The following is a 26,905-nucleotide window of genomic DNA, read 5'->3' on the forward strand; positions in this document are numbered from 1 at the left end:
AATTATATTCTGGAGGAGGAAAAAACGGTTAAAAAGGGTAAGAAAAGTAATTAAATTATGCAGTATTGAGGTCATGTCACTTCTGTTTAGCTCTTCATTCGCCTTAAAAAAACAAAAAAAAAAAACCAAACATTCTCTGCAACATTAATGGCTAACACTCAACTTAAAGCTCTGTTTTTAGGTTCAAATCCCACTCCGCATGGTGTTCTGCAAGTTATAATGGTATTTATGTGAGTTTAACTCTGGTGCTCTAGCTTCATCCAACATTTAAAAAAAATATTAGATAGTTAAACTGACCCCCTTCTACGACGGACCCTGCAGGGTGTGTCTGTTAGGGGCATTAGATCGTAAGTACCTTCATAAGACAGGGATTGATGTAAATGGTTCTATGTACTCTTCTGCAGAAAATGATAATGAATGAAAAATACATATAAACCTTCAATTAGCAAGCATTTATATATGCCAATATAAAACTCCTTTCAGCAAGTGAAAGTAAACGCTTTCCCCATGCAGGGCAAAACAACAGGTTTACATAATTGTCCACTGCCTCCAGCTACTTGGAATACCCATGCTTTCACTCTTCTACAACCTTATACCAATAAAATCCAATTTACAAAGCTTTCCCAAATGGAATTGAAGTGTGTTGTGCCCCTCTGAAACAGAATGAATACAAGTGAAATACAAAGCTAAAAATGTGTCTTTGGCAAATATTTTCAAGAGTAACTCCACTTTTAAAGCATTCAACACTGGGTGATTTAGGTACATTGCAGGTATTTTAACAAACTTTGTTGCAGATTTCCTAACTTTTGTTATTCTGCAGAAATAGCCATTTGTCTGTCCATCCTCAAAATTAACGTGAATGGGAATGATTTTATAATGATCATTCAGCTGCTGCACTTGCAGGGTCCTAATGAGGAAAGTTGCAGGGTCTGCATCCCTTTATACGCGATTTGGTAATAGCGCAACAAAAAATTTGACATTTTTGTTGCAGGGATACCCAAAATCTGACTTGTAGGTTAGTGCAGAGTTCTGGGAAAATCAGTTAGCCACATTCTGGGGGGATGGGCATTCCGTACACCATCTGTGTACAGAACGCCTTCAGGTTTCCATATTTAATTTTACAGAAAATGACCACACTATAGATTGAAAAGAAAAAGGTAATTTTTAAAAACATTACAATATACGGCTTGTGTAGCAATGGATTATGCTATAATTTGTTTTTATTTTTTCCCACAAAAGTGCAGTTACCCTTTAAACAAATACTAGCCTATTCTCCTCTGAGTCAGGGTATTGCTAGACCCTGGCACATAGGGCACATTCCCTGGGAATGGCACATTCCCTATGTATTCTGCATTTAGTGTAGACTAGATATTCAGGCAGTGTAGTATATATAACACAGTTTATTGAAGTGGTTAAGGGGAACCCTGTGCCAAAATGTAAAAAAATATAAAAAATAAAAAACAGCGTGGGGGTCCCCTCCAAATTCCATACCAGGCCCTTATGTGTCCAACGGGTGGATTGGATGGAGATAAATAGTCAGACACTGAAGAACAGGGTTCAACCTCCCCAGGAGGGTTCCAGAGGTGCAGTGCTGCTGTTGCCAAGCAGCCGATAGACCATGCAGCTCTATAAGCTCCAGGAGTAAATAGACTTTACCCAGAAATTGACTGCAAAACTACAACACCAGGAATCTGGTGCTGTGAGGCGCCATTTCACTCACTAGGTTTTGTCTGGAAGAAGCTGGAAGCCGTCAGCTGTCCTGGGGACTTGTGAGTAGTTGACCCTTGTAGACTGTTTTGGGAACCTTCACTGGCTACCGATCACTGTGCTTGGCGCAAGTCGCCCAGATGTCCAAAAGATTTGCCTCTTGGCCTCCAGCTGTGAGGCCCTAGGATGCCTAGTATTCTACCACTATGAAAGAAGAGGCACTTCTGCCAAAGACTTTTGCCTTATGGTCCCCAGATGTGAGGCCCTAACCCGTTAAAGAATTACCTCATGGTCTTCAGCTGTGATGGCTTGGACTGTCCACTAAACACTATTATATGTCAAAGAGCTTTGCTTCATGATCTTCAGTTGAAGTATTAGCCTACTCAGAAAGTCACCCTATGGTTTTCAGCTTTGGGGACCGGAGGCTGTTCACCATCTGTACTTGCTTAGAGAGACGAATGTCCTCCAACTGCTATGTGTTACATGTTTTGGAGTATCCTATGCCCTAATCCTTATCCCCATGTTCTGCCAGCAATAAATTTACAAAAAAAAAAAAAAAAAAAAAAAAAAAACACGAACCAACCCCTAGACTGGATCCTGTATGAATGGACTGTTGCTTGGGTGGCTGGTGGCCTTTGTACTGTTTGAACCAGTTAAAACCAGCGGTCCCTGCGCTGTTAGCGCTACATTAGTCTTAGGTTTGATCCATTGTGGTCATCATAGTATCCTACCAGACCCTCATCATTTGAATCTGTGTTACCAGAGGTGCTCCCGATTTATTAGGACCCTAGAAACAGGCCTGCCTTAGGGGCATCTTTTGCTAGTGGGAAAGGCAGTTCATTTTTGTGCCTCACATAAATGTTTAGTGATGTAGCCCTCTATACTTACTATGGCCTCTCAATGGAAAGGGCTCTTCAACATTAGCACACAAAGATTTTCACCTAAAAGACTTCATAGGTGGCTAAGAGGGTAGCTCTGAACACAGCAACAATCATGAAAAGTGGCATGTGACACATCATTACTGTCATCTATCAGCAGGCACCTTGTACAGGAGAAGTTCCAAGCTGGAAAACGCATCACTTTCATATATGGGGGGGCTTCTATACACAGGGTGTAAGAATCAACTGTTTATAGCAAATCACAAATGAGTCAAAGAACAAGGCAGCTGAAACACAAAGGAATGCATAGATCTGAGAGGGACTTAAAAATGGCTCTGCTCCATAGTCTGGTCTGCAGATGCTCAAAAATCTCAGGATTTCCATAGTTTAGAGACATGAAATATCCACCCTCAGCATTTTGTTGTTTACATGACCCCCCCTCCCATCATGAGAAAGATTCATTACATCCATCAAACATTAGCATTGCTTTCATTCCTCCCTGAAGAAAAACACTAGCAATGTCTTCAAAATTCACACATGACAATCATTTTACTGTATTCATGAATGTAATTATTAGCATCTTTAATCACAGTGTTAATGACATGCAGGCTTTTAAAGCTGAATTCCAATCTTACCTTAAGTCTTGCACAGTTATACAGACTCCTTTCCTGGCCTGAAATTGCTTACTCTGATTTTACTGCACAGAGCTTCTTATAGTGTGCATTAGCAGCTGCAGCAAGATAGAACCTGCCTCATTTCGTGACTGGAGGACGTCTAGCAACATCTAACGCATCTAGCGCTTTCTTCCCTAGCTCTATTGTCCCTGATGCACTTTTATTCACTGGATTTTAGCTCTTACAAATCATAGGGGCTCAGCATCACAGGTGGGCAGTAGCATCACTAGGGTTGGTGTCACCTGGTGCGATAAAACATGGCGTCACCCCCCCCCACCACCCCCCATGTATCCTGCCCAGCGCCCTGCGGGCAGTGCACGGTCACGGGGCGTACCCCAAACCGGTCCCTGTAAATGATAGTATAGGTTGGTATAGTGGGAGGCTAGGGGGGTATAGGGGCAGTATAGGACAGGCTAGGGATATATGCAGTGACAATTTGCAGTACCTTACAGCATAGCTGCAGATAAAGACACTCAAGGCTGCTGTGTCCTCGACTTTCTCCTCCTTCAGCCGTACGACCAGCTAGAGTAAAGAAATCTGTGGGAGGAGGCAGCCACACCCATAGCTTCGCCCACCAACCCCAGCTGAAGGAGGTATTGAAGATCCGAGGGTTAGCTTCACGGACTGGCGAGTGTTATAGGCAGCCTCCCTCGCATGGCTACATGTCCTGCTTGCAACGCTTCAGCTCTGCAAGTGCACGCAATATAGTGCACTGTGTAGTGGCGGCCCCGGTGTCACCCATCTGGCGGGTGTCACCCGATGCGGACCGCACCCCCTGCCCCCCCATAGTGATGCCACTGCAGGTGGTTACCTAGTGTGGTCTGCATGCTAATGTCTAGGAACACCCATTCCTTCAAACTGACATTATCCATCAAGGCACCTTGATTTCTGCACAACACCCCCCAGGGGCAGGCCACTGCTTGCATTAGGGCAGAGGGCTGTTGAGAGGAGTACTGAGGCAGGGTGCTGTGCTGATTTCAGGAAGCTATGTAGAGTACCATGCCAGCCCCTCTCACCAACCATGATCTGCCTGAATTGCACAGAGACCCCACTATGACATCATGCAATCTGTTCTGAAATTGAAGCTGAAATGTAGGAGGATTGTTAAGAACGTATTAGGATGCAAACATCCAAAGAAAAAATTATTACAAATGGAAGAAGACAACGTATATTAGTACCAGCTGTATGGAGGTAGCGTTACAAAAAAAAGTTTATAAATCACAGTTCCAAGGTAGACAGCTGAGCCTGGCACAACAAACATTTTACCAAAAAAAATTATATGGCAGTACAAAACACTAGAGTAAAACACCAGTGAAACTCAGGACACACATCTGCCAATTTCAGCTTTTCCACTGCATACATTTTGGGTTTGGGGCGGAGCTAGCCAGAGTCCAAGATGGACGTGCAGTAGTGGAGCTCCGGCACCAGCAGGACAACAGTGGCGAATAGCGACCCACCTGGGCCATCTAAACTGACCCAAACAAGGCAATCCAGCTCCCTGACACCCAGGAAACAGTGCAGTAATGCCAAGGAGGAAGAAGGAAGAGAACCGGCCCAAGCGCTTAACAGAGTTCTTCCCCCTCGAGCTCCAGCAAAATGGTGCCGGCTCCTCATCCACGCCAGCAGCTGCAGCCCAGCTCACAACAGGGGAGAACACAAAAAAGAAGCGGAGGCATTTGCAGATACAAGCTGATGGCCACTGACAAAGTCACATGATGTAAAGTGTAGGAATGAGCTACAGGTGATGTCACAACGCTACCAGTGGTGCCGGCCTCCAGAGTATCACATCTAATGTTCAAAGAAACATCCCCTGAGGAATCCCTAACAGGCGAAACACGTTGGGATAAGTCACTCCATGCTACTGGAAAAAGTCATATCATCTTCACATGGCCAACCTGTAAAGCAGATATTTAAAAGATCCTTCCATGAAGGCTCTGGAGACTTCAGATTCCAATCACTGATGACTTCCAAGGTTCCACCCCCATTGTCTGCTGACAATACAAAGCTTGTTTGACTCATAGAACGTACATTCTCTTGAGTTCAAACTCTCTGGTAAGCCCGCATCTATTCTGGTGGTGGCACTATTACACTGGTGTTCTTACCCTCCATCTACCTTATTGGTTTTGTGCACGGGGACTAAGACCATCCCACTTCAAAATGGACTGCGATTAATCACCGCACATTGTGGACACTTGGAGATTTCTAGAGACTTTATTTTATTAAATTTATTTTACATCACATGCGTTATATGTATAATTTACTATGTTACTTATGTTTACAACATCAATTATGGTTATTTATTTTGGCACTCTAGCGCTACACTTTGATGCACAAAAAAAGAAGCAGCCCTCCTAAAGGACCACAATCCCCACCATCATCGGGGAGCCCTGAAAAAGCACAATTCAAGGTGGATACCAACAATGAGGTGAGCTCACTCCCAGACTAAGGGTATGACACCAGGGAGTTTCCAGACTCCATAGGACTTTCCCCACTAATGGCCAACCTGTTCTAGACACAATACTGAAAGAGATTAGTTTCACTAAGGGGCTCGCTTCACTCAGATATGATCTCATGTATCCACAAGTTTAGCACTGAACTCCGGTCTGTATCAGATAAAGTGTCCCACATAGAACACAAGATGGGGGTATGCCACCACAATTAACAATCTGGTTGATGCTAATGAAGGTAGAGAAGATGACAGAAGGAATAAAAGCCAAAATGGTGGACATTGAGGACAGATACAGGAGAAATAATGTGAAGATCAGAGGGGTCCCAGAATTTGTCAAACAAGACCTGCGGAACTCTTCTCCACACTTACTCAATATGTCAGCATTAGATTTCACAGTGGATAGGATCCACAGACTTCCTAAACCCTCCTTCCTATCAGATAATGTACCACGGGATGTCATCCTAAGACTACATTTCTACCACACGAAAGAGGCTTAGGTCAGCCTCAAGGCAAAAAGACCAGACCCCATCACCATACTCCAACCTGCAATTTTATGCGGACCTATCACAATACACCCTACAGAAGCGCAGAAACATGAACACTATCACAAAAGCCCTCAGAAACCATAAGCTCAGATACAAATGGGGTTTCCCAACCAAGTTGATCGTCACAAGGGAGGGCAAGGAATACGTGATTGACTGTCGCCAAAGGCATGGCGCTCTTAAATACATAGGGGAACATTCCAGAACTCCAACCGCACTCAAGCCAAGGTAGTCCCACTACAAGATCTGAGTCTGAATGGCGCACTGTCAATCATAGAAATGCCCGCACTCACAATTGACCCTATTGTGGGCAAAATTAATAATACTTAACCCGCTTGGGAGGGAATACCTCTGATCTGAAAAAAAGTTTCTTTGGACTTCTTACCTCCACGTTACAACATGAGTGATTATCAGTCACACCCAACCACTTTTCTTGTTAGTTGGCATTCAGCCACAGTTATGTTGACCGTTTGTTCTTACACAATATGTTTTTTTACCTTCTCAGTCAGAAATACCACTTCAATTCCAGAGGAACCCAGAACCTTTCAGACCTCTTGAGGATACGTCGTCATCTTGTCCACATGACGGGACCCCACCAACTGTAAGCGATATAAACAGCACACAAAACCACATACTATCTACCACCCCTTACACATGGCGGTAAATTTCTTGACCATTAATTCTAAGGGTCTCAACCATCCAGCTATGCGCAGGTCTTTATGGAAAGAAGCACTACAATGGAACTGTGATATCGTATGCACCCAAGAGACTCACTTTCAAACCAAAGCACCGCCAAAATGCACCCACCCAAAATTTCCACTTATCTAAGCCAACGCGGAAGAAAAAACAAAGGGAGTGATGATAACAAAGATACAATTGCCTTCCAACTACATAAAAGCATCATAGATCCACAAGGTCGCTTCATAATACTGATGTGCGACATCAACTCTACCACTTTCATGGTGGTAAACATATCCACCCAATGCTAAACAAACCACATTTTTTCATGAACTTAAGATACGCCTAACCCAACAAGGCACATTGGTAATTTGTGGGGACTGCAACATTACCCCTGACCCAACTCTAGACTCTACTTCCAATCCAAAACGCTCTCCGACATCTCTACTACCACTATTCCTTAAATATGAACTATTTGATGCCTGGAGGTGCCCGAATGCAAATGAGACAGACCATTCTTTTTTTTCGCAGTCATAAAACCTATAGCAGAATAGACCTCTTCTTGGTGGACAAACAGCTGTTGTTCAAGTGTAAATCTGCCATAATTCATAATATTACTTGGTCGGATCATGCCCCAGTGAAGTTATCGGTGGAGGGATCGTCCAATCATAAATACCTACATGTGGAGAGCTAACCCCCACCTCTTCCAGCATGGTCCGACCAAGTTCTATATTGAACGACAGCTTAAAGAGTTCTTTACAATCAACCAAGAATCGGTCTCAAATTCATTCACCATATGGAATGCCCATAAGGCTTTCGCAAGAGGTATCTTAATACAACAAGGGGCGAGGGTCAGGAGGATGAGGCAACAGCATATCACAAAAATCATTAACCAAATTGAATTATTGGAAAAACAAAACATGACCAAGACGTCCCCAGCCTTGATAGACCAACTTACACAACTACGCACAGAGCTTAGACTACTGCTCCTGGAGGACTTTAAAAAAAGCCGCCAGGAAACTCAAACTAGCATATTACACGAGTGGCAATAGAGCAGGAAAGTTAATAGCTAAACAGTTAAGAGGTCACAGATACAAAAAACACACATTCAACATATCATACACCCGAAGACACAGATAAAACACCAACACCCTCAAGATATAGCCGATGCCTTTAGTCATTATTACAGCTCACTGTACAACCTTAAAAATGACACTACTATACCTCAACCAACTCCAGATACCATAGAAACATTCTTACAAACAGTTAATATACCTAAATTGACTACTGAACATCTTCACATACTAAACTCCCCAATCACGGAAACAGAAGTAAATCAAATTATACACTCACTGCCACTCAACAAATCCCCAGGTCCGGACGGCTTCACAAGGAAATATTACAAAACCTTCAAAGAAATTCTGACCCCACATTTGGTGGATATATTTGGCTCTGCTGCTGCCTCTTCATCCTTACCTCTAGAGATGCTCAAGGCAATTATCATTGCGCTACCCAAACCAGGTAAAGATCCAGTCTCTCCGCAAAACTTTAGGCCTATTCCCTTACTTAATAATGATGTCAAAATGTATGCAAAACTGCTGGCTACTAGAGTGATGGACATCCTACCTACCATTATAGATATAGACCAGTCAGGATTTACCAAGGGGAGACAGACGTCGGATACTACCAAACGCCTGGTCAACGTGATCCATATAGCTAATAAGCACAAAACGCCTTCTCTGCTCCTTGCGTTGGATGCAGAGAAGGCGTTTGACAGAATACACTGGCAATTTCTAGCACAGGTACTGCAGACCCCATATACTCAGCCCTCAGCTCAAGTATACATCTCAGGTGCACTCTCTACCCCATTCACAATTACTAAACGGGACTATCCCCTTTGATCTTTAACCTATTAATGGAACCATTAGCCTCCCATTTGCGAACAAACCAACATATTACTGGCATACATATAGGCCCAAGACAGCATATAATCAGTCTGTTTGCAGACAACATAATACTGATGCTCACGAAAGCAGACACCTCATTGAACATGGTCCACAAAGCATTACAAACATTTAACAGTGTCATACTACAAAGTGAAAAAGACCAAGTCATATAGTCTAAATTTAGGAATCTCAGAACAGACTAAAAAAAAAAAAAAAAAAAATTTAGAACAAACATTCCCTTACATATGGAAAACAGAAGGGATCAAATACCTAGGTATCACATTGACCCCTAAAACAGAAGACCTAATAGCGGCTAATTATACCCAATTTCTGAAATCTCTAGTTAAACTAAAGTTACTAGCCAGAAATGAACCATCATGGTTGGATAGACTCGCAGCTTTCAAGATGCAAGTGCTACCACAACTACTATATCTCTTTAGAACCCTTCCCATCCCACTGCCGAACTATTATTTTAATTCCCTGCAACCAATACTGAAAAGATACATATGGCAAGGGAATAAAGCCAGATGTGCTTTCAGCAGATTAATCAAGCACAGAAGAGCAGGGGGGGGGGGGTGGGCCATGTGCATTTGCAGGACTACTACTTCGCAACGGTACTGGCACAACTTCAACACTGGCTAATCCCAGATTCCAAAACACTATGGAAAGAAATAGAACAAAACAAATACCTAAGGGGTCTCTAATGCCTCGTTTCCACTGAGTGGATCGGTTCGGTATGGTACGCTATTTTGAGTGTTTCCATTATGAAAGCAGCCCATACAACTGAACCGAACCGCACCATTCAGGGTCCTGCTTCAGATGTGGGGCCATAGAAAAATGGTACGGTTCGGTTAGGGCGGAGCTACGATACATTCCACTGATTGGCGGACGTGTGACACCATGCTAGGCATTTTTTCTAAACCCATGTATGGCCCCTGGTGGTCCGACTTGCAGTGGAAACGCTCACCTGATTAGGCCGGACCATTCTAGGCCTTCCAAACTGTACTGACCTGAACTCATCTGCTCAGTGGAAACGAGGCATAAGAGATTTCCTAATGACAGCTCACCTTAACAACTCCTCTTTAGACAGCAAACTAGCCCCTCCTATATTAGCTTCAATAAGCGCATGGGTCCAACTTAGAAACTACCCAAAATGGTCCGGTGTCCTGCCGAGAAAGTTCTCCTAGGCGGATAATGACCCCCCTGTACTGCGCAGGCACAGCGCTTGCGCAGTACGAAGAACAAGGGAACCTCCGAAAATCTCCGAAGCTGAACAGCTGTGAGTCAGCTGTAGACGGCACCTGCGCAATGAGCAGGACATTGTGCCCGACGCTGCCGCACGCTCCCGATGCTCGTGCTACTCTGCAAGGGGCGGGTGTATTACTGTCAGATCGTGGTAAGGGGTGGATGCTACAGAAGAGGTTGAATATTAAATGAAAGGGAAGAGCTGTTTGCACGAGTATTGGGAGCGTGCGGCATTGTCTGGTAGCATCGGGAGCGTCTGGTATGCCCCGTACACACGGTCGGATTTTCCGATGGAAAATGTCCGATCGGAGCGTGTTGTCGGAAATTCCGACCGTGTGTGGGCTCCATTGGACATTTTCCATCGGATTTTCCGACACACAAAGTTGGAGAGCAGGAGATAAAATTTTCCGACAGCAAAATCCGTTGTCGGAAATTCCTATCATGTGTACACAAATCCGACGGACAAAGTGCTACGCATGCTCAGAATAAATAAAGAGATGAAAGCTATTGGCCACTGCCCCGTTTATAGTCCCGACGTACGTGTTTTACGTCACCGCGTATAGAACGATCGGATTTTCCGACAACTTTGTGTGACCGTGTGTATGCAAGACAAGTTTGAGCCAACATCCGTCGGAAAAAATCCTAGGATTTTGTTGTCGGAATGTCCGAACAAAGTCCGACCGTGTGTACGGGGCATTAGAATGTGGTGTCCATTGCGCAGGTGCGGTGTACAGCTGACTCCCAGCTGTGTATGTTTGGCTATTTTCGGCGGCTCTCCGTTGGGGGAACTTTTTCGGCAAGCTTCATACTGCGCAAGTGCGGTGCATGCGCAATACAGGGGGGTCCTAATCAGCCGGGGGAACTTTTTCGGCAAGACACTGGCACAACACTACCCCTAAAAAACTTCCTATCTTGCAATTAGCCAATTAATTCCAGACATCAACTTAAATATATGGAAAGATAAAGGAATCCACTATCTGGAAGATACAGTGGGGACGGAAAGTATTCAGACCCCCTTAAATTTTTCAATCTGTTATATTGCAGCCATTTGCTAAAATCATTTAAGTTCATTTTTTTCCTCATTGATGTACACACAACCCCATATTGACAGAAAAACACTGAATTGTTGACATTTTTGCAGATTTGTTAAAAAAGAAAAAACTGAAATATCACATGGTCCTAAGTATTCAGACCCTTTGCTGTGACACTCATTTAACGCAGGTGCTGTCCATTTCTTCTGATCATCCTTGAGATGGTTCTACACCTTCATTTGAGTCAAGCTGTGTTTGATTATACTGATTGGACTGGATTAAGAAAGCCACACACCTGTCTATATAAGACCTTACAGCTCACAGTGCATGTCAGAGCAAATGAGAATCATGAGGTCAAAGGAACTGCCTGAAGAGCTCAGACAATATTGTGGCAAGGCACAGATCTGGCCAAGGTTACAAAAAAATTTGTTGCACATAAGGTTCCTAAGAGCACAGTGGCCTCCATAATCCTTAAATGGAAGACATTTGGGACGAACAGAACCCTTCCTAGAGCTGGCTGTCTGGCCAAACTGAGCTATCGGGGGAGAAGAGCCTTGCTGAGAGAGGTAAAGAACCCAAAGATCACTGTGGCTGAGCTCCAGAGATGCAGTCGGGAGATGGGAGAAAGTTGTAGAAAGTCAACCATCACTGCAGCCCTCCACCAGTCGGGGCTTTATGGGCAGAGTTGCCCGACGGAAGCCTCTCCTTGCAAGACACTTGAAAGCCCGCATGGAGTTTGCTAAAAAAACACCTGAAGGACTCCAAGATGGTGGGAAATAAGATTCTTTGGTTTAATGAGACCAAGATAGAACTTTTTGGCCTTAATTCTAAGCGGTATGTGTGGAGAAAACCAGGCACTGCTCATCATCTGTCCAATACAGTCCCAACAGTGAAGCATGGTGGTGGCAGCATCATGCTGTGGGGGTGTTTTTCAGCTGCAGGGACAGGACGACTGGTTGCAATCGAGGGAGAGATGAATGCGGCCAAGTACAGGGATATCCTGGATGAAAACCTTCTCCACAGTGCTCAGGACCTCAGACTGGGCCGAAGGTTTACCTTCCAACAAGACAATGGCCCTAAGCACACAGCTAAAATAACGAAGGAGTGGCTTCACAACAACTCTGACTGTTCTTGAATGGCCCAGCTAGAGCCCTGACTTAAACCCAATTGAGCATCTCTGGAGAGACCTAAAAATGGCTGTCTACCAACGTTTACCATCCAACCTGACAGAACTGGAGAGGATCTGCAAGGAGGAATGGCAGAGGATCCCCAAATCCAGGTGTGAAAAACTTGTTGCATCTTTCCCAAAAAGACTCATGGCTGTATTAGAGCAGAAGGGTGCTTTTACTAAATACTGAGCAAAAGGGTCTGAATACTTAGGACCATGTGATATTTCAGTTTTTCTTTTTTAATAAATCTGCAAAAATGTCAACAATTCTGTGTTTTTCTGTCAATATGGGGTGCTATGTGTACATTAAATGAGGAAAAAAATTAACTTAAATGAATTTAGCAAATGGCTGCAATATAACAGAGTGAACAATTTAAGGGGGTCTGAATACTTTCCGTCCCCGCTGTATATTGGAAGCTACCTCAATTAAACCATTCCATGCATTAAAATCTGAGTTCCAACTCCCAGCAACAGAACAATACAAGCACATACAAAACAACAACTCCTTAAGAATAAACCTCATATACTCACCACATTACCCAAAAACGATAACTCACTACTATCTACAAACCCCAAGATTATCTAAAAGGAATATCGATTTTATACTCAGGTCTTCAAGAGAAGAACACTTGTGTAAAATCCCAATCTATGATAGCATGGGAAAGAGAACTAGGAATAGACTACCCGCCCAAACAGTGGGAAAAAATATTTAGACTTATCTACGCCTCCACCAAAAACACAAATTTGTGAGAAATGCAAGAAAATTTTTTTCTTAGATGGTACTTGACTCCAAACCGCATCTCAAAGACATACCACAACGCCTCACCAAACTGTTGGAGGCTGTGTGATGGATCTGGTACTTGAAAACATTTTATGGAGCTGCCCCAAGCTTAAAAAAAAAAAAAAAAAACTATGGTCCCAGACCGAAAACATCATGAGCAACATTACACAGGTAAACCATACTCTTACACCAGAAATGGCCATAACTTTCGCTAGAACTAGATTTCATACCACCTTCCCACAGAACTGTAATATCTCATATTATGCTAGCCACTAGATTAACAATTCTCAGGCACTGGAAAGATACAGAGGTACCATCAATATTGAAAGTAATAGCAACTATCCACACCCATGGCACATATGAAGTCCTATACTCTTCAGCAATGGGGAAATATGACATACTGTCCAAATTATGGACACCATGGCATGAATGGTATTCAAAGCGGATAGTGGTATAATAACCTGATTACACTGGGAACATACAAAAGATATATAGAACACCGACTGTTTTCTATTTTCTCCTTAGTTTCTCCATTTTACTTTTAAAAGTTGTTACTGTAGCACAGACCCCCGAAGGAGCTGCTGATTTATTTGGGCCTGTACTCTGCTTTTTTCCCCCCTTTGAATACCTCAGTCCCCCTGACACAGCTGTGGTGTGATAGTGTGTACACTACAACTGTCTGTAGTTACCCTACCCTCCTCTTGGCTGGTGATTAAGAGGGAAAACAACACTCACACAGTTATACTTGAATAATAACCTTATTTACTGTAATTGTTTTAAAAGGTTTAAACTACAATGGTTGTACTGTCAGACACAGTCTGACAGTCAACTGAACTTTATATTACAAAGATACAATACAGGTATAAAATGTCTGTAATAATATATGAGTGGTGTACCAAAGTAAATAGGATAACCGTCAGAGTGAATTTGTCTCACTGTGAGCACTATCCGATTTCCTGTGCGCTTTATTAGTACACTGAATCAAAGATTAACTTGGTAAAGTGTAGTACAACAATTTGAGAGCTCCCTTATTCAATATCACATTATCCCAATACATTAAATGGACACAAGGCCATGTGTTTTACTAAATAGTCCTTTTCTTCTGCTAGCAATACAGACAAGGTAGATTTGTAATCCAAAGGGTTAATGACTCCTGATCAAAGTAGAGTGAAAACTGAAAGTAAGGTTCTGATGCAGCAGCACTATAACTGACTTTGATGCCAGGGACTCAGTACTAAATTCTCTTGACTTTGCTTGTGGGACTATGGGTCCCAGCAACTCTGCCTCATGTAGACGGATGTATGAAAGTGCATCAAGAAACTTGTGGGCAACAGCCCTCTCACCCAACCAGGACAGTGTTGTCAAAAGACTCCGCTCTGATGTACAGGGTTCTGTCTCCGGCCGGCACGGCTGCGCTGCTCCGCTCCACAGTTCAGGACGCTCCGGAACTCCCAGACGACTCCGACAGACTCCTCTGGCTCCTTCCCAGTCTTGCCCTGCCGTCAGTCCAACTCTCTGGTGTGTCCCAGTACTGCTACTCGGATCGCTCTTCCGTGGAGGTAGGCCATGCTGTGCTGGAGACCTCACACAGATCCTCCCAGGCTGGCCATGCGTGTCCAAGAGACCCAAGATGGCCGCTCTCAGTCTTTTTATAGTCTCCCCATAATGCAGTTCTGTTCCCTAAGGTTTGTGGGAGTCAATGAGCATTGTGGGTAGGTCAAGGTAATGTTCAAATGTAAACAAAAAGAATATTTCCATGTCAACTTGACTAGAAAAAGAAATAAAGATCCAGTCCTTTTATATTTTGCCCGCTAGATGGTGCCAGATAAGATATAACATAACATCAAAAATGTGTCCCGCTACATTACTAAAAATTCTTTTAAATCATTTACACAACCATGGAACTCCTCTATCACATTTAAATGGACACGAGATCAAAAGGGAAATGTATATGGTAATATATAGCAAGTCCGGTTGAGGCGACCATAAAGAGATCGCGTGCGACCGAACAAGCTGAATTAGTTACCACACACAAATTGTATATTCCTTGTGCTATATAGGTTGACATCCTATATGAACGGAAATTGTTATGACAAACAATGCTTAAACAAGGACAAATGGAATGTGTATTACCCTAAACCTATTTGTAAACTTTTTTTCCCTCAATAAAAAAAGGATTGAAATAAAAAAAAATAATGAAAGGGAAGTCTGGATGGCTGCACACTAAACGGAGATCCAAATGCCTTTATTCGCATAAAACCTTGAAGAACACTACATGCACAAGCAAGGGAGGAACGGCTTGCGTGTTAACATGAATTGTGCTTTATCAAAGCTTTGATAAAGCACAATTTGTGTGTGAAACATGCAAGCTGTTCCTCCCTTGCTTGTACATGTAGTGCTCTTCCTGTTCATTGTTTTATGCGAATAAAGGCATTTGGATCTCAGTTTGGTGTGTAGCCATCTAGATTTTCCTTTCATTATCCCTTCAGCTGCGACTGGGCGAGCACCCTGCAGTAAGGAGATCATGCCGTTGGAGACGGCTCACCTGTGAGCCCCGTGGCTCTTATGCGTTGTACCAATTCACAAAATAAAAGAAAGAATTGCGCCAAGTGCGTGAAAAAAAATCAAAATTGTGAAAGAGGTCCTGTTGCTGTCCACTATAACCCCGATATGAGAGCACAAAGAACAAATGTAGAAATAGAAAGTGCAGCGCTGGACTTATGACAAAAATATATGTGAGTGATAATAAATCTGTTATGCAATCCATTAACCAAATAGTAAACCACAGTAAATAATTTCCAATCATTGATAGGAGATCGACAACTGGGTGCTCAAATGGAGGCTTACCAGAAAGCCTGTGACCGCCCTTACACAGGCTTTCCGGTAAGCCTCCATTTTTTACCATTAGGTGGTGGGCAGCACTACACGGTGGAAAACTGATCTCGGACCTTGTATTGAATTTCAACACATCACAATTTTGGACTTTATTTTATTGATTTGTTTTTTTCAACACTTAATATTTTTGAGCACCCAATTGTTGTTGATCTCCTATCAATGATTGGAAATTATTTACCGTGGTTTACCATTTGATTAATGGATTGAATAACTGATTTATTATCACTCACATATATTTTTGTCATAAGTCCAGCGCTGCACTATTTCTACAGTTGTACCAATTCGGTCTGCTGTTACATACAGCACTTACAATTTATGTTTTATTTTTAGTTCCAAGTTCACTTCAAAATGTAATCCCTCCACATTTCCAAAAATTAATTTCTTAAAGTGTTACTAAACCCACAACAGTAAAATCAGTCTGTATATGCAGCAAAGCATGCTTGTTATACTCACAGGGGAACCTAAGGGGTTAATCCTCTGCATTGTGTATAAAGGCTGTTTGATATGGCCTCTTTCTCTCCTCTTCTTTAACTGACTCCAATCCATATCATGATAGAACAAAGCATTTGGAGTCAGGCTGCAAATGCTCAGTTTGGTGTGTATTGCTAGCAAGTTTTTTTTTTTTCTTGGGAGAGTGCATGCCATCGTCACAGGGCCAGAACTGTCCTAAGGATCAGGGGAGAATGAAAACCCCGCCTACAAGCTTTAGGCAGAGACTGATACAAGTCACAAGACTGCTATATACTGCTGATAACAAAAAGGTACTTAGCAGTTTAGATTTACTAAACTAATTGCATTTCCATGTTCTGTGTACTGTGGGAGACCGGATATAGTGATAATGCAGCTTCTGGGTTTAGAAACACTTTAAGGAGCAAAAAAAGAACCTTACCCTTGTCTACCCTATATACCTTCCTCTTATGTCAATTACCAAACACAGGTGAAATGGAGTCAGGGTCACTAAATCATTTATTCGCTGCCTCCAACCCACATCCCCTTTATGTAATTGTTGTTTACAAGTTGTACCAGGATGTGCCAAAGTGCTATATAACAACATTCTGCTGTATGGTCTAGCAAACGAAACACTTTTTTAGTGCTACAGCTTTCTACCATTCATTGTATATGAAGCTCCATGTGTATTTAGGGTATTGCAAATATTATTGTGAGAAACCTTTGCATCCTTACTATACAGAGGGGCTGCATGTAGAGTTCATGCTGTCCTAAGGTAATGTATGTGAATAAGATCAATGCAAAAATGTAGCATTATGGGGAGCATGCCATTTGCTTTATATGTTGATCTTTGATGCACACAGTGGAGAAGTAAGGGAAGAACCTCTCAAATTTGTATTGCAATCAATTGTTTAGGAGCTTTCTGCCACAGTGACTACAGGACAAGGATTTAAATAATCCCAATAGGAACACCAAAAATGAAAAAATATGTAATGGAGTGTTGTCTGTATCCCTATTGGAGATATGCATCTCATTTTCTGTCCCAATGATCACACAGAAAATGAGCCATCAGCAATAAAAATCTAATAGAGGTTCTAACCCTTCAATGATTTTAGCTGAAGTTGGGCTTTAGTAGCTTTATCAAACCAATAAAACAAGTTTCGAATGCCTTCAAACTCCTTTAGGAAAGGAATGAATAAACTGGTGTATGGATGATTAAGAAAGGCTTTGGCGTTGGCCTACAACTGACCCGAAAGAATGTACATTACGAAACCATGCTTGAAAACACAAGTCACACTTCCCCATAACAAAATCACTTAAATGTTTAAAACATTATAATTTAATGTTCCAGGAATGTACATTTCTGCCCACGCAGCTGACCCAATATGTTTACAACAACCAAATATCTTACTTTTGTCTGTTTCAATACACGGTAAATAGATACATTCTTTAACATCATGAAGATGTTTCTCAAATTTCTGCCATGACCTTGGACATTAAAGTTCAAAAAAATTGTTTTTCTTAAGAAAATAAAGTGGAACAGGAAGTCCTTGTCAAAACTTGAGCAAGGGGGAGGGCAGCGCATTTGTTTTAAAAAGTAAAATGTTTTTTTGGCAAGAAATGATCAGGAAATGTAAGATCTTTGATGAATCACACATTCAGCATTTCCTTGACATAATTTCTGCTGTAAAATTGGACTACAATATTTAGAAGTTTGCCATTCAAAGAAAAGTAGCATTTGCCATTGTTACAGTAAAGGACCCAATAACTGACCTTAGGGTTCACTTGAAATCCTGACCACATGTTCCACATCCCTGGTAAAGAGCTAGTCAAGTAAATAGTGCTGTCTAGTACTTGTATTATGTGTGCTGGACTGACAGTTGCCCCTATTCAAAAGGGCAATTAACAAAAATCCAACGTGTTTTGGGGGTCCAAAACGCCCCCTTGATCAAAGCATAAGATTGAAAACAATATGGCTAGACTAAAGAAGTCAACCGAACCTTTAGCGATAGTTTTTCCAGATGCCAAATCAACTGTGCTTGTTTTTTGACCCTGAAGTGTGAATACTCTTTGGATTGTCCCCCTAATTTTTATTGGAAAAATAAAAAAAAAAAAAATCACATCTGGACCTGGACCGTTTAGCAGTGGTGCAGTGCTTCTATTTACACTTTTGTTACTTTGCTCCACAAGCCAAGGAGACCATGGAGATCTTCTGGAGTGTGGAAGCTACCTGTTCAGGAACCAGATTACTTATATTAGCATCAATACTTTACGATAACACTACCAATAAGATAACCTTACAGGTTCTGTGCTACTTTTACACTTTCCTCACCCATTCAAAAGAGAAAAGTTCTGAGCCTTTAGTACCATTTGTAAAATTACAGTTACCCACAGTAAACCTTTAGAATCCATTTTGTACTGGTATAGCTTTAGCAGAGTGAATTCTGGTTAGTTGCTATTGATTACTCCACTTCTCATTTTAAGGGCTGAATCAGAACTCGAGGGTGTCTAATTAGAACACAAGGAGAAACCAAAACAATTGACAATGCTTCCATGAAGTAAAATAATAACTTCACTGAATATAGCTCAAACATATTAGAACCAATGCAACAAAGCGGTGCTATTTAACGATAATATGTTTTGGCACAACATGCACAGCTTTGTATCAATTGTAAAAATTGCATTTTACCTGGACTCAATAAATTTGTGATTTTACTCCAAAAAGCCTTTCTGATTATTTTGGCTTCTAGTTGTCCATATACCTAACCAGAGCATACTGTTCAGGCACTAGGATGGAGGGACCGAAACATGCATATGTTCAGGTGAGCTGGCTGGACATTTCTATAAAAGCACAAAAGAACAAAGTACTTCAAATTTTTAAAAGTTAAGCAGACACTAAATTAAACAAAATCTACCCTTGCAGTGGGGCCCCCTGCACTACAAGGATTCAATGCTCATCAATTCCTGTGGTGCAGGGATAAGGTGTAATAACTTATTCCTGGCTTCCAAAGACTCCCTCCATCCTTGCATCTGGTCCAATGAAGTGTCCTCTCTAAGGCACTTTAGGTCCCAGTCAAACTCCCCTCTTCGTGTAATATGCAGGGTTAATAGTAAGATGTTGCAGAGAGCCTGCCCACAGAGAGAAAGGATAATACTAGTAGAATAAATGAGTATTTAAACCTTACAGTGCTGGGTGGGTTAGGGGGTGCACTGAAAACTCCATCTTAGAGCGTTGTCACGAGACCGTGGTCAAATTTTAGAATTTCTCCTTGCTTTCTGTCTTGGCGACAATGAATCATTTGGACAAGTGGAGGGGTAAAGCTGCCCAGTGGAGACACAGACAGCAATAAACTTATCAAAAACTCAAATAAAAAGTTTACCTCTACGTATACCTTTTTAAATTCCAGGAATCAACAGGCCTGTAATGCTGCATGAGCAGTGGCTCCTGGTCACACCGTATTCAAAAGATGGTTTCTGAAATTGGTGAGGCACTGCCTGGCTGTGGGTTGGCTAGGCAGAATGTAAAACATTACATTCACACTGGTGCAACAATCACTCCGACTTTGAGAGCACAAGTCACATGACATGTAAAAATCGATGTTTCACTATGAGAGCAGTCTTAACTGGTCTGACTTGTGTCGGTCCAACTTTTGAAAAGGTTCCTGCTCTACTTCTTTGGTCAGACTTGGGTCCAAATTCAGCCCATTGAATTTAATGGGCATTAGATCCGCATCTTAACTGATCTGACATGTGCTCAGAGCCAATGTTAGCAATACAAAGTTTATTGAAAAAAAAAAAAATAAAAAAAAAAATAAAAAAAAAATAAGACGGGGGTCCCCCCAAAACCAGGCCCTTCGAGTCTCGCATGGATTAAGGGGAACCCCATGCAAAAAAAAGTCGTGGGCACCCCCCAAAAAAAAATTGCGGGGAGCCCACGCCATTTTTGCCGTTTTTAATTTTCTCAAAGTCATATCCCGTTCATTAAAAAGTCGCATGGAAGCTCCCGCTCGAGCTTTACAAGCAATTCGGCGAAACCCTCAACCTAAAACTCAGCAAACTCTACACTCACATTTTCGACACAAACACACTCCCGTCATCTATGAATGAAGCCCTTATTGTTCTCATACCCAAACCAGGCAAGGACCCACTATTCCCTGAATCCTATAGGCCCATCTCTCTGCTCCAACTGGACATAAAAATACTAGCCAAAATACTTGCCCTACTCCTTAAAGTAATTTCCAGTTTAATACACCCTGATCAGACCGGGTTCATGCCAGGGAAAAATACCGCCTTTAACCTCAGACGACTCCATATGAATCTCCAATCCCAACATACAGATGTAGGCTCTAGGGTGGTGGTCAGTCTGGACGCCGCTAAGGCGTTCGATTCTGTGGAGTGGAGATACCTGTGGGAATGCCTCCATAGATTCGAATTTGGCCCAAAATACATTAAATGGCTTCAGCTGCTTTACCAAGCCCCCACGGCACGTATTCGGGTAAACGGTAGAATCTCCACGCCGTTCCCGCAGTACGTGTCAGGGCTGCCCTATCTCACCTTTGCTATACGCCCTAGCTGTCGAACCTTTGGCTACTGCCCTCAGGGAACACCCGGGTATCAGGGGCCTCCGCTGCCGCCAATTGACAGAGGTAATTAGCCTATACGCAGATGACATGCTCCTTTACCTAGCTGATGCCGGTCCCTCCCTACAAGCAGCTCTCCAAACCATCACAACCTTTGGGTCTTTCTCTGGGCTTCAAATAAACTGGTCCAAATCTCAAATCCTCCCATTGGATCTGGGCTCCCCCACTGCTGATCAGGCTGCACTCCCCTTGGACAGAGCTAGTAGTATTAAGTACCTGGGCATCCACATCTCCAGATCCCTACTTGATTACATCACTCTTAATATCGAGCCTCTGTATGCGGTCCTGAAAACCAAAATGCAAATATGGTCCTGTCTCCCTCTTGGGGTTATAGGCCGAATAAATCTGGTCAAAATGATTCTCCTCCCCAAGCTTCTATATGTTTTTTGGCATGCCCCACTGTACCCACCCCCACACATCTTTAAGTCCGTGGAATCTATCCTCAACACCTTCGTTTGGGGTTCTTCGCGCCATAAACGGTCGTGGCGAGCCCTGAAATGCCTGACTGGCCTGGGTGGCGCCGCACTTCCTGACCTTTCCCTTTATTATTTAGCATCCCAACTCTCCCACTTTTTTCATCTCAACTACACCGACAGGGAGAGCTACTCCATCCTGGTCTGCTCACAAGCCCCTGGCCCACTGGCTCATCCATTTCAGATTGTTTTGCAGCCCCTGCGGCTCATTCCCAATTGGGGACAAAAAACACATGCTATTCCATCATTGTAAAGTCTGGCAGCTGGCCATGTCTCTCGGAGAAGCACCCTCCCCTCACTCACACACCCCTTTGGGACAACCCACACATGCCCGAGCTGACCTCAATCCCTGACCATGTAATGTAGATAAACAAAGGCATTATATACCTCTCGCATGTTGTGGCCAATGGAATGGTTAAAACCTTCTAGAACCTTAAAGATAACATTGCACTACCCAACCACATGTTTTTTCGCTACCTCTAACTCCGACACGCGCTCAACACACAGTTCGCGGGCTCCTTCCCAGCCCTCGAAGTCCCACTGCTGGTGGACATTGTACTGGGTAGGGATCCAAAAAAACTAATTTCTTACATTTACATGTATCTCCTAACACCTATGGCTACTGCCACCACTAACCAATTGAAAACCAGATGGGAGTCTGACCTGGGTGCGGTGTTGAAGGACTGGGATGACCGCCTCACCCACCTATATATTCTCCACAGATCGTACCCAACGCCCTACCGCATATCCAAATACAGACCAGGACATGACCCTAAATGCCCCAACTGTAACCACCCTGACGCTTCCTACCACTTGCTTTGGACCTGCCCGTCTGTACAGGCATTCTGGACCCAGGTGGTCCGGTTCCTCCATGACCGTATGGGCTCCCCGCTGTCCCTATGCCCAGCCAGTGTATACTGGGCCTCTTCTCACTTTCTGAGGGTGAGAAGTACCTCAATATATTTCTACAGGAAACATTGTTCCTCACCAGATTACAGATAGCCAAGAAGTGGATGAGAGGATCCCCCCCCCCCACACACTACAACAATGGATCAGAGCGGTTAATAACACCCTCCAGTACAAAAAACTACTTTATATACACAGGGGCTGCCCTGATAAATACCATAAAGTCTGGGACCGATGGTTGGATGATTCCTCCACTTGTAATGCGGAGGCCTAGACATACATCTCTGTGGCGATCTTATTATTTCTATTCAGGCTCCTCAGCACTTTCTCCCATTACCCTTGTAAAACTACATCACCTGGCAAAAAGTATTAAGCAAGCTCCCCTACTGATTCATATTATGCTTACATGTATATCATTTGGATTGATTCGCAATTGTAGTGCCTGTTGCACTGTCTACACGTTTGTTCAAATATTTTATATGCTTAATAAACGTTGTTCTTGATCAAAAAAAAAAAAAAAAAAAGTCGCATGAAAGATCGATGTCGAACCGAAGTTGCAGGGCAAAGTCGTACCGACAGGTGCACGGCTTTCATGTTGCACCAGTGTGAACCAGGCCTTACTCTCCATACAAGGTACATCTATATTTCTATTGTAGAAAGAATGGTCCAGAGAATGTGAAGTTTTATGCAATATTATCCTTTAAAACAAGCATAGACACGGAAGAAAAAGATGCATAATATTTTAATGGATGTCTTTTATATAAGCCTGCATTTAGACAAACTGGAATAAAGTTAAGAGAACTATCAGGATATCTGTCTAAAACACTCCCATCAGGAAACAGTTTCACAGCATTATCTAAAGAATGTTAGAGAAATAGTTAGGCTGAAAGGGACTAGAACATATTGGTAAACTTTATGATCTGTCAGTTTCAAAGGCCTGTTCGTAGTACCTAGGACCTTAGGTGCCCATCCATAGTCTAGGTGGCTACATATACAGAAACTTCTCTCCAGTAGTCTTGGTCTGCTGTACGCCACACACATCAAAATCTTCCCCCAGCCCTTTCAAATTCATTACAAATGTCTCATCTAGGAATAGACTGAGGCAACAAAGAAATCTTACGACACAAATCAACACACATTGTATTAGCTACTAGGATACTTGGCATTGGGTTCTGAAACCAAGGGATCATGGCATCAAGTTAAAAGCCAATATGCAATAGCCATATTGTACATTTAAAAATACATAAGCAAAATTACTGGATTGAACATAAAATGGAATTACCGGTTCGTCTTCACTGTCTGTTCCTCCTAAACTTAAAGAGCTGCGTCTTTGTGCAATGCCAGGAGTCTGAGGAAAAAAATGAACATTAATGAGTCAAGTACAAAAAATAAATAAGCACACCACAGATACAATTGACCAAGGGTATGGAGTTAAAATTCCTGGAGGTCCAATCAGTAAAATTTTCTCCCAACAGGAGGTCTGAATCGCATGTTTGGGCTATGACTCGGAACCTTCACATCACAGCCCCTCTCCTCTATTATAATCCCATTCTTACATTAGTATCCTCAGTCCCCCATGCATATCACAATCTCCCAGTCCACATCAGTTTCCCCCAGTCCTCAACCTCCTGCCCAGTAGTGTCCTCGGCCCCACCCCTCCCCTTTACATCAACCCTCCTTCCACCTTCTCAATAACATGGTTTATTCTCGTTTAAAAAAATAAAACAAACCTGTTCTACTTGCCTCCTCTGTGCAGTTGGTTTTGCACAGAGCAGTCTGGATCCTCCTCTTCTTGGGTCCCTCTTTACTGCCCCTGGCCCCTCCCTCCTGTTGAGTGCCCCCACTGTCAGCAGCTTGCTATGGGGGCACCCGAGTCAAATCACAGCTCCGTGTGTCCATTCAGTCACTGAGACCCAGCCCCGCCCCCTCTCTTCTGATTGGCTAGCTGACTAATCGACAGCCTCGGGAGCCAATGGCACCGCTGCTGTGTCTCAGCCAATCAGGAGGAGAGTCCCGGATAGGTAAGTAATTAGGGGGTGCTGGGGAGGCTGCTACACACAGAAGGTTTTTTTATCATAATGCAGTAAAGAAAAAACCTTCTGCCTTTCCAACTCATTTCACATTTACAGTCTTAAAATAAACAAAACAAAAAAAAAAAAAAAAAAAACACAAATGCACATATTTTTACCTGCAAAAATGTGCATTTATTTTTTTCAAAAAATTTAACTTATCTTTCAACAAGCTGGTGATTGCTTGCCAAGACGCAGGGCTGTCCTAGGAACCAATCACCTACCAGTTAACTCGAGCAGCTTTTGCTTCCTCTCTTCATCCAGTGCTGCTGTGCCTCCCGCTCTTTGCTCTGTTGTGAGAATGTCAACGGCAGAGGCTGGAGGAAAGAACTGGTTCCTAACTGGTGTGATTGCGTTGGTCCAGATGGGACAATGACCCATTTTCATAGCATGGTTCTGTCTTTCTGTTAAAGTATACCTAAAATCTTTTTTTGGTTTTTGTTTTAGCTAGCGTAGGGAAGGCTTAAAATCCCTATCTTGTTCTTTTGTGCTGCCTGTGTCCTGCTGCTGAGGTTTCCCTTCACTTTGTCCTGGAAATGCAGCAAGAAATTATAGGAGATATAATCAAAGTGAGACAGTTGGCACTGGAACAGGTGCCCCCATTGGATCATTTACGATCACCTCATGTTTTGGTATTAAAAAAAAAAAGAGAATCATTACAGGGGATCCAACCCTCACCACGCTATCCAAACTAAAGAAAAAAAATTGGCTTACATAAAATGGACCTCTACATACTGCATTCATCAAAGAGGGTTATAGCGTCACATTAGAGAGAGAGTATCACCGCTCCAGGTGGGTTAGATCAAGGTAAAAGGCATCTCCTTCAGTCTAGAAGTCCAGGTGCTGGCAATGCTATGGCAGTTAGACATCAAAAATATTTGCCTTTATTTTTTATAAAGCTTACAAGGAGTGCTTAGTCATAGCTGACTATATAGCTGAAGCTATGACTAAGCACTCCTTGTAGTGCGAAACGCGTAAGCTTTGTTCCACTTTGCTGTGACCTGTATTTTGGAAGACACCTTATTGAATAAAGGCAAATATTTTTGGAGTGCGGCTGTCCAGAATTTTTGATGTCTAACTTATAGGGTCACATTACCAGATTTAATCTGTTTTTTGTTTTTCTTGTTTAGAACAAACACCACAACAAAATCACAAATACGGTAAACCCACAGTGTTATTTGAAAGTTTCTATTGTTTCGGTCAGAACCCTACAGTATTACACTCCACAGAACACAAAAACACATGCAATATTGGACTTTAAAATATATAAAAAAAATTAAAAAAAACAAACTTACTTTGCCAGATGACAGTGCCAGAATCTCATGCAAGGAAGTTATCTCTGGAGGACTCCTTGGTAACCCGTCATCCTCTGAAAGTGCCCCAGAATCCTCAAGTTTCTTGTGAAGGATACCCTGCGGTGGAGAGCCTATACGGATGTTTTGCTGTAGCTGCAGCTGCCAAACAGTACAGGGCACAATTTAGTCCACAGAATGCCAAGCTGAGCCGATCCACTGCATATACCTCTTTCACCTTGGTGGCAGCCACACAAAAGACCAGATATTTTGTATACAACTGACTCGTGCTCTTGATGAAAGTAGTAATTACTTATTTAGCAATGTCCATTATTTCTCAATAGGAGCAACAGACACTATTATACTTTGGAAGTACCATAAATCATTAAAGGTTAAAAGGAACAGTAAATTACAAATTGGTTTATATGAAAGAGTTTTGAATAACATTCATGTATAAAACCTGGACATCGAAGCCCAGAGGTCGACATATTAACAGGTCAAAGGCCCCGCACAGACATTATGGCACATTTCAGCTGCATATGACAAAATTTGCCTACGTCTAGTAAGCAGAGGATCAGATCGGGAGACAGGCTTTTGTGCCAATAGAAGCTGGGCGATTTTTTTTTTTTAAATAACCAAATCTTCATGAAGATGAATATAAAAGTCAACACACTTTATTGTTTGCTTAAGGAGACTTTTGAAATGCTTTCTACACATAGCCAATATAAGACTCCTGTATCTTTGCCAACTCAACATCAGAAAAGTCCATCTCCAGGTAATGGAATTTTCTTTTTTTCTTGACATAGCTGGAAAGATATGGAGTCTGTCAAATTTTTATTGCTAGAGACTAGAAGGCCACTCAATGGGGTTTGCAATTTACAATTCAAAAAGCAAAAACACAAAAAAACAGTATTTGTGTTTATTTCCCCTGGGGAACTGACCCCTTCGACTGAAATTAAATGGAAATACTGGGTATCAAGGTGTGTCAGTTTCCTATAACAAAATATTAACAAATGTATCTTAAAGATGTTCAATTTTTGTTTCATTTATACATAAAAAAAAAAAAAAAAAAAAAAAAAAAAAA

The 26,905-nt window shown here is 42.4% G+C and overlaps 1 protein-coding gene across 5 annotated transcripts in view; it reads right to left on the minus strand.

Annotated features, from left to right (window-relative positions):
• KIAA1210 (KIAA1210 ortholog) overlaps positions 1 to 26,905 on the minus strand; it is a 292,927-nt gene that overhangs the window by 143,563 nt on the left and 122,459 nt on the right. For all 5 annotated transcript variants that reach the window (XM_073599308.1, XM_073599311.1, XM_073599306.1 and 2 more), the window contains 2 exons: positions 25,825 to 25,983; positions 23,743 to 23,808 (listed from right to left, as the gene is read on the minus strand). In XM_073599308.1, the coding sequence (XP_073455409.1) occupies positions 23,743 to 23,808; positions 25,825 to 25,983 (225 nt within the window). The remainder of the gene's footprint in view (positions 1 to 23,742; positions 23,809 to 25,824; positions 25,984 to 26,905) is intronic.

Source organism: Aquarana catesbeiana, linkage group LG09, assembly GCF_042186555.1.
Source record: "Aquarana catesbeiana isolate 2022-GZ linkage group LG09, ASM4218655v1, whole genome shotgun sequence".
Classification (NCBI taxonomy): domain Eukaryota; kingdom Metazoa; phylum Chordata; class Amphibia; order Anura; family Ranidae; genus Aquarana; species Aquarana catesbeiana.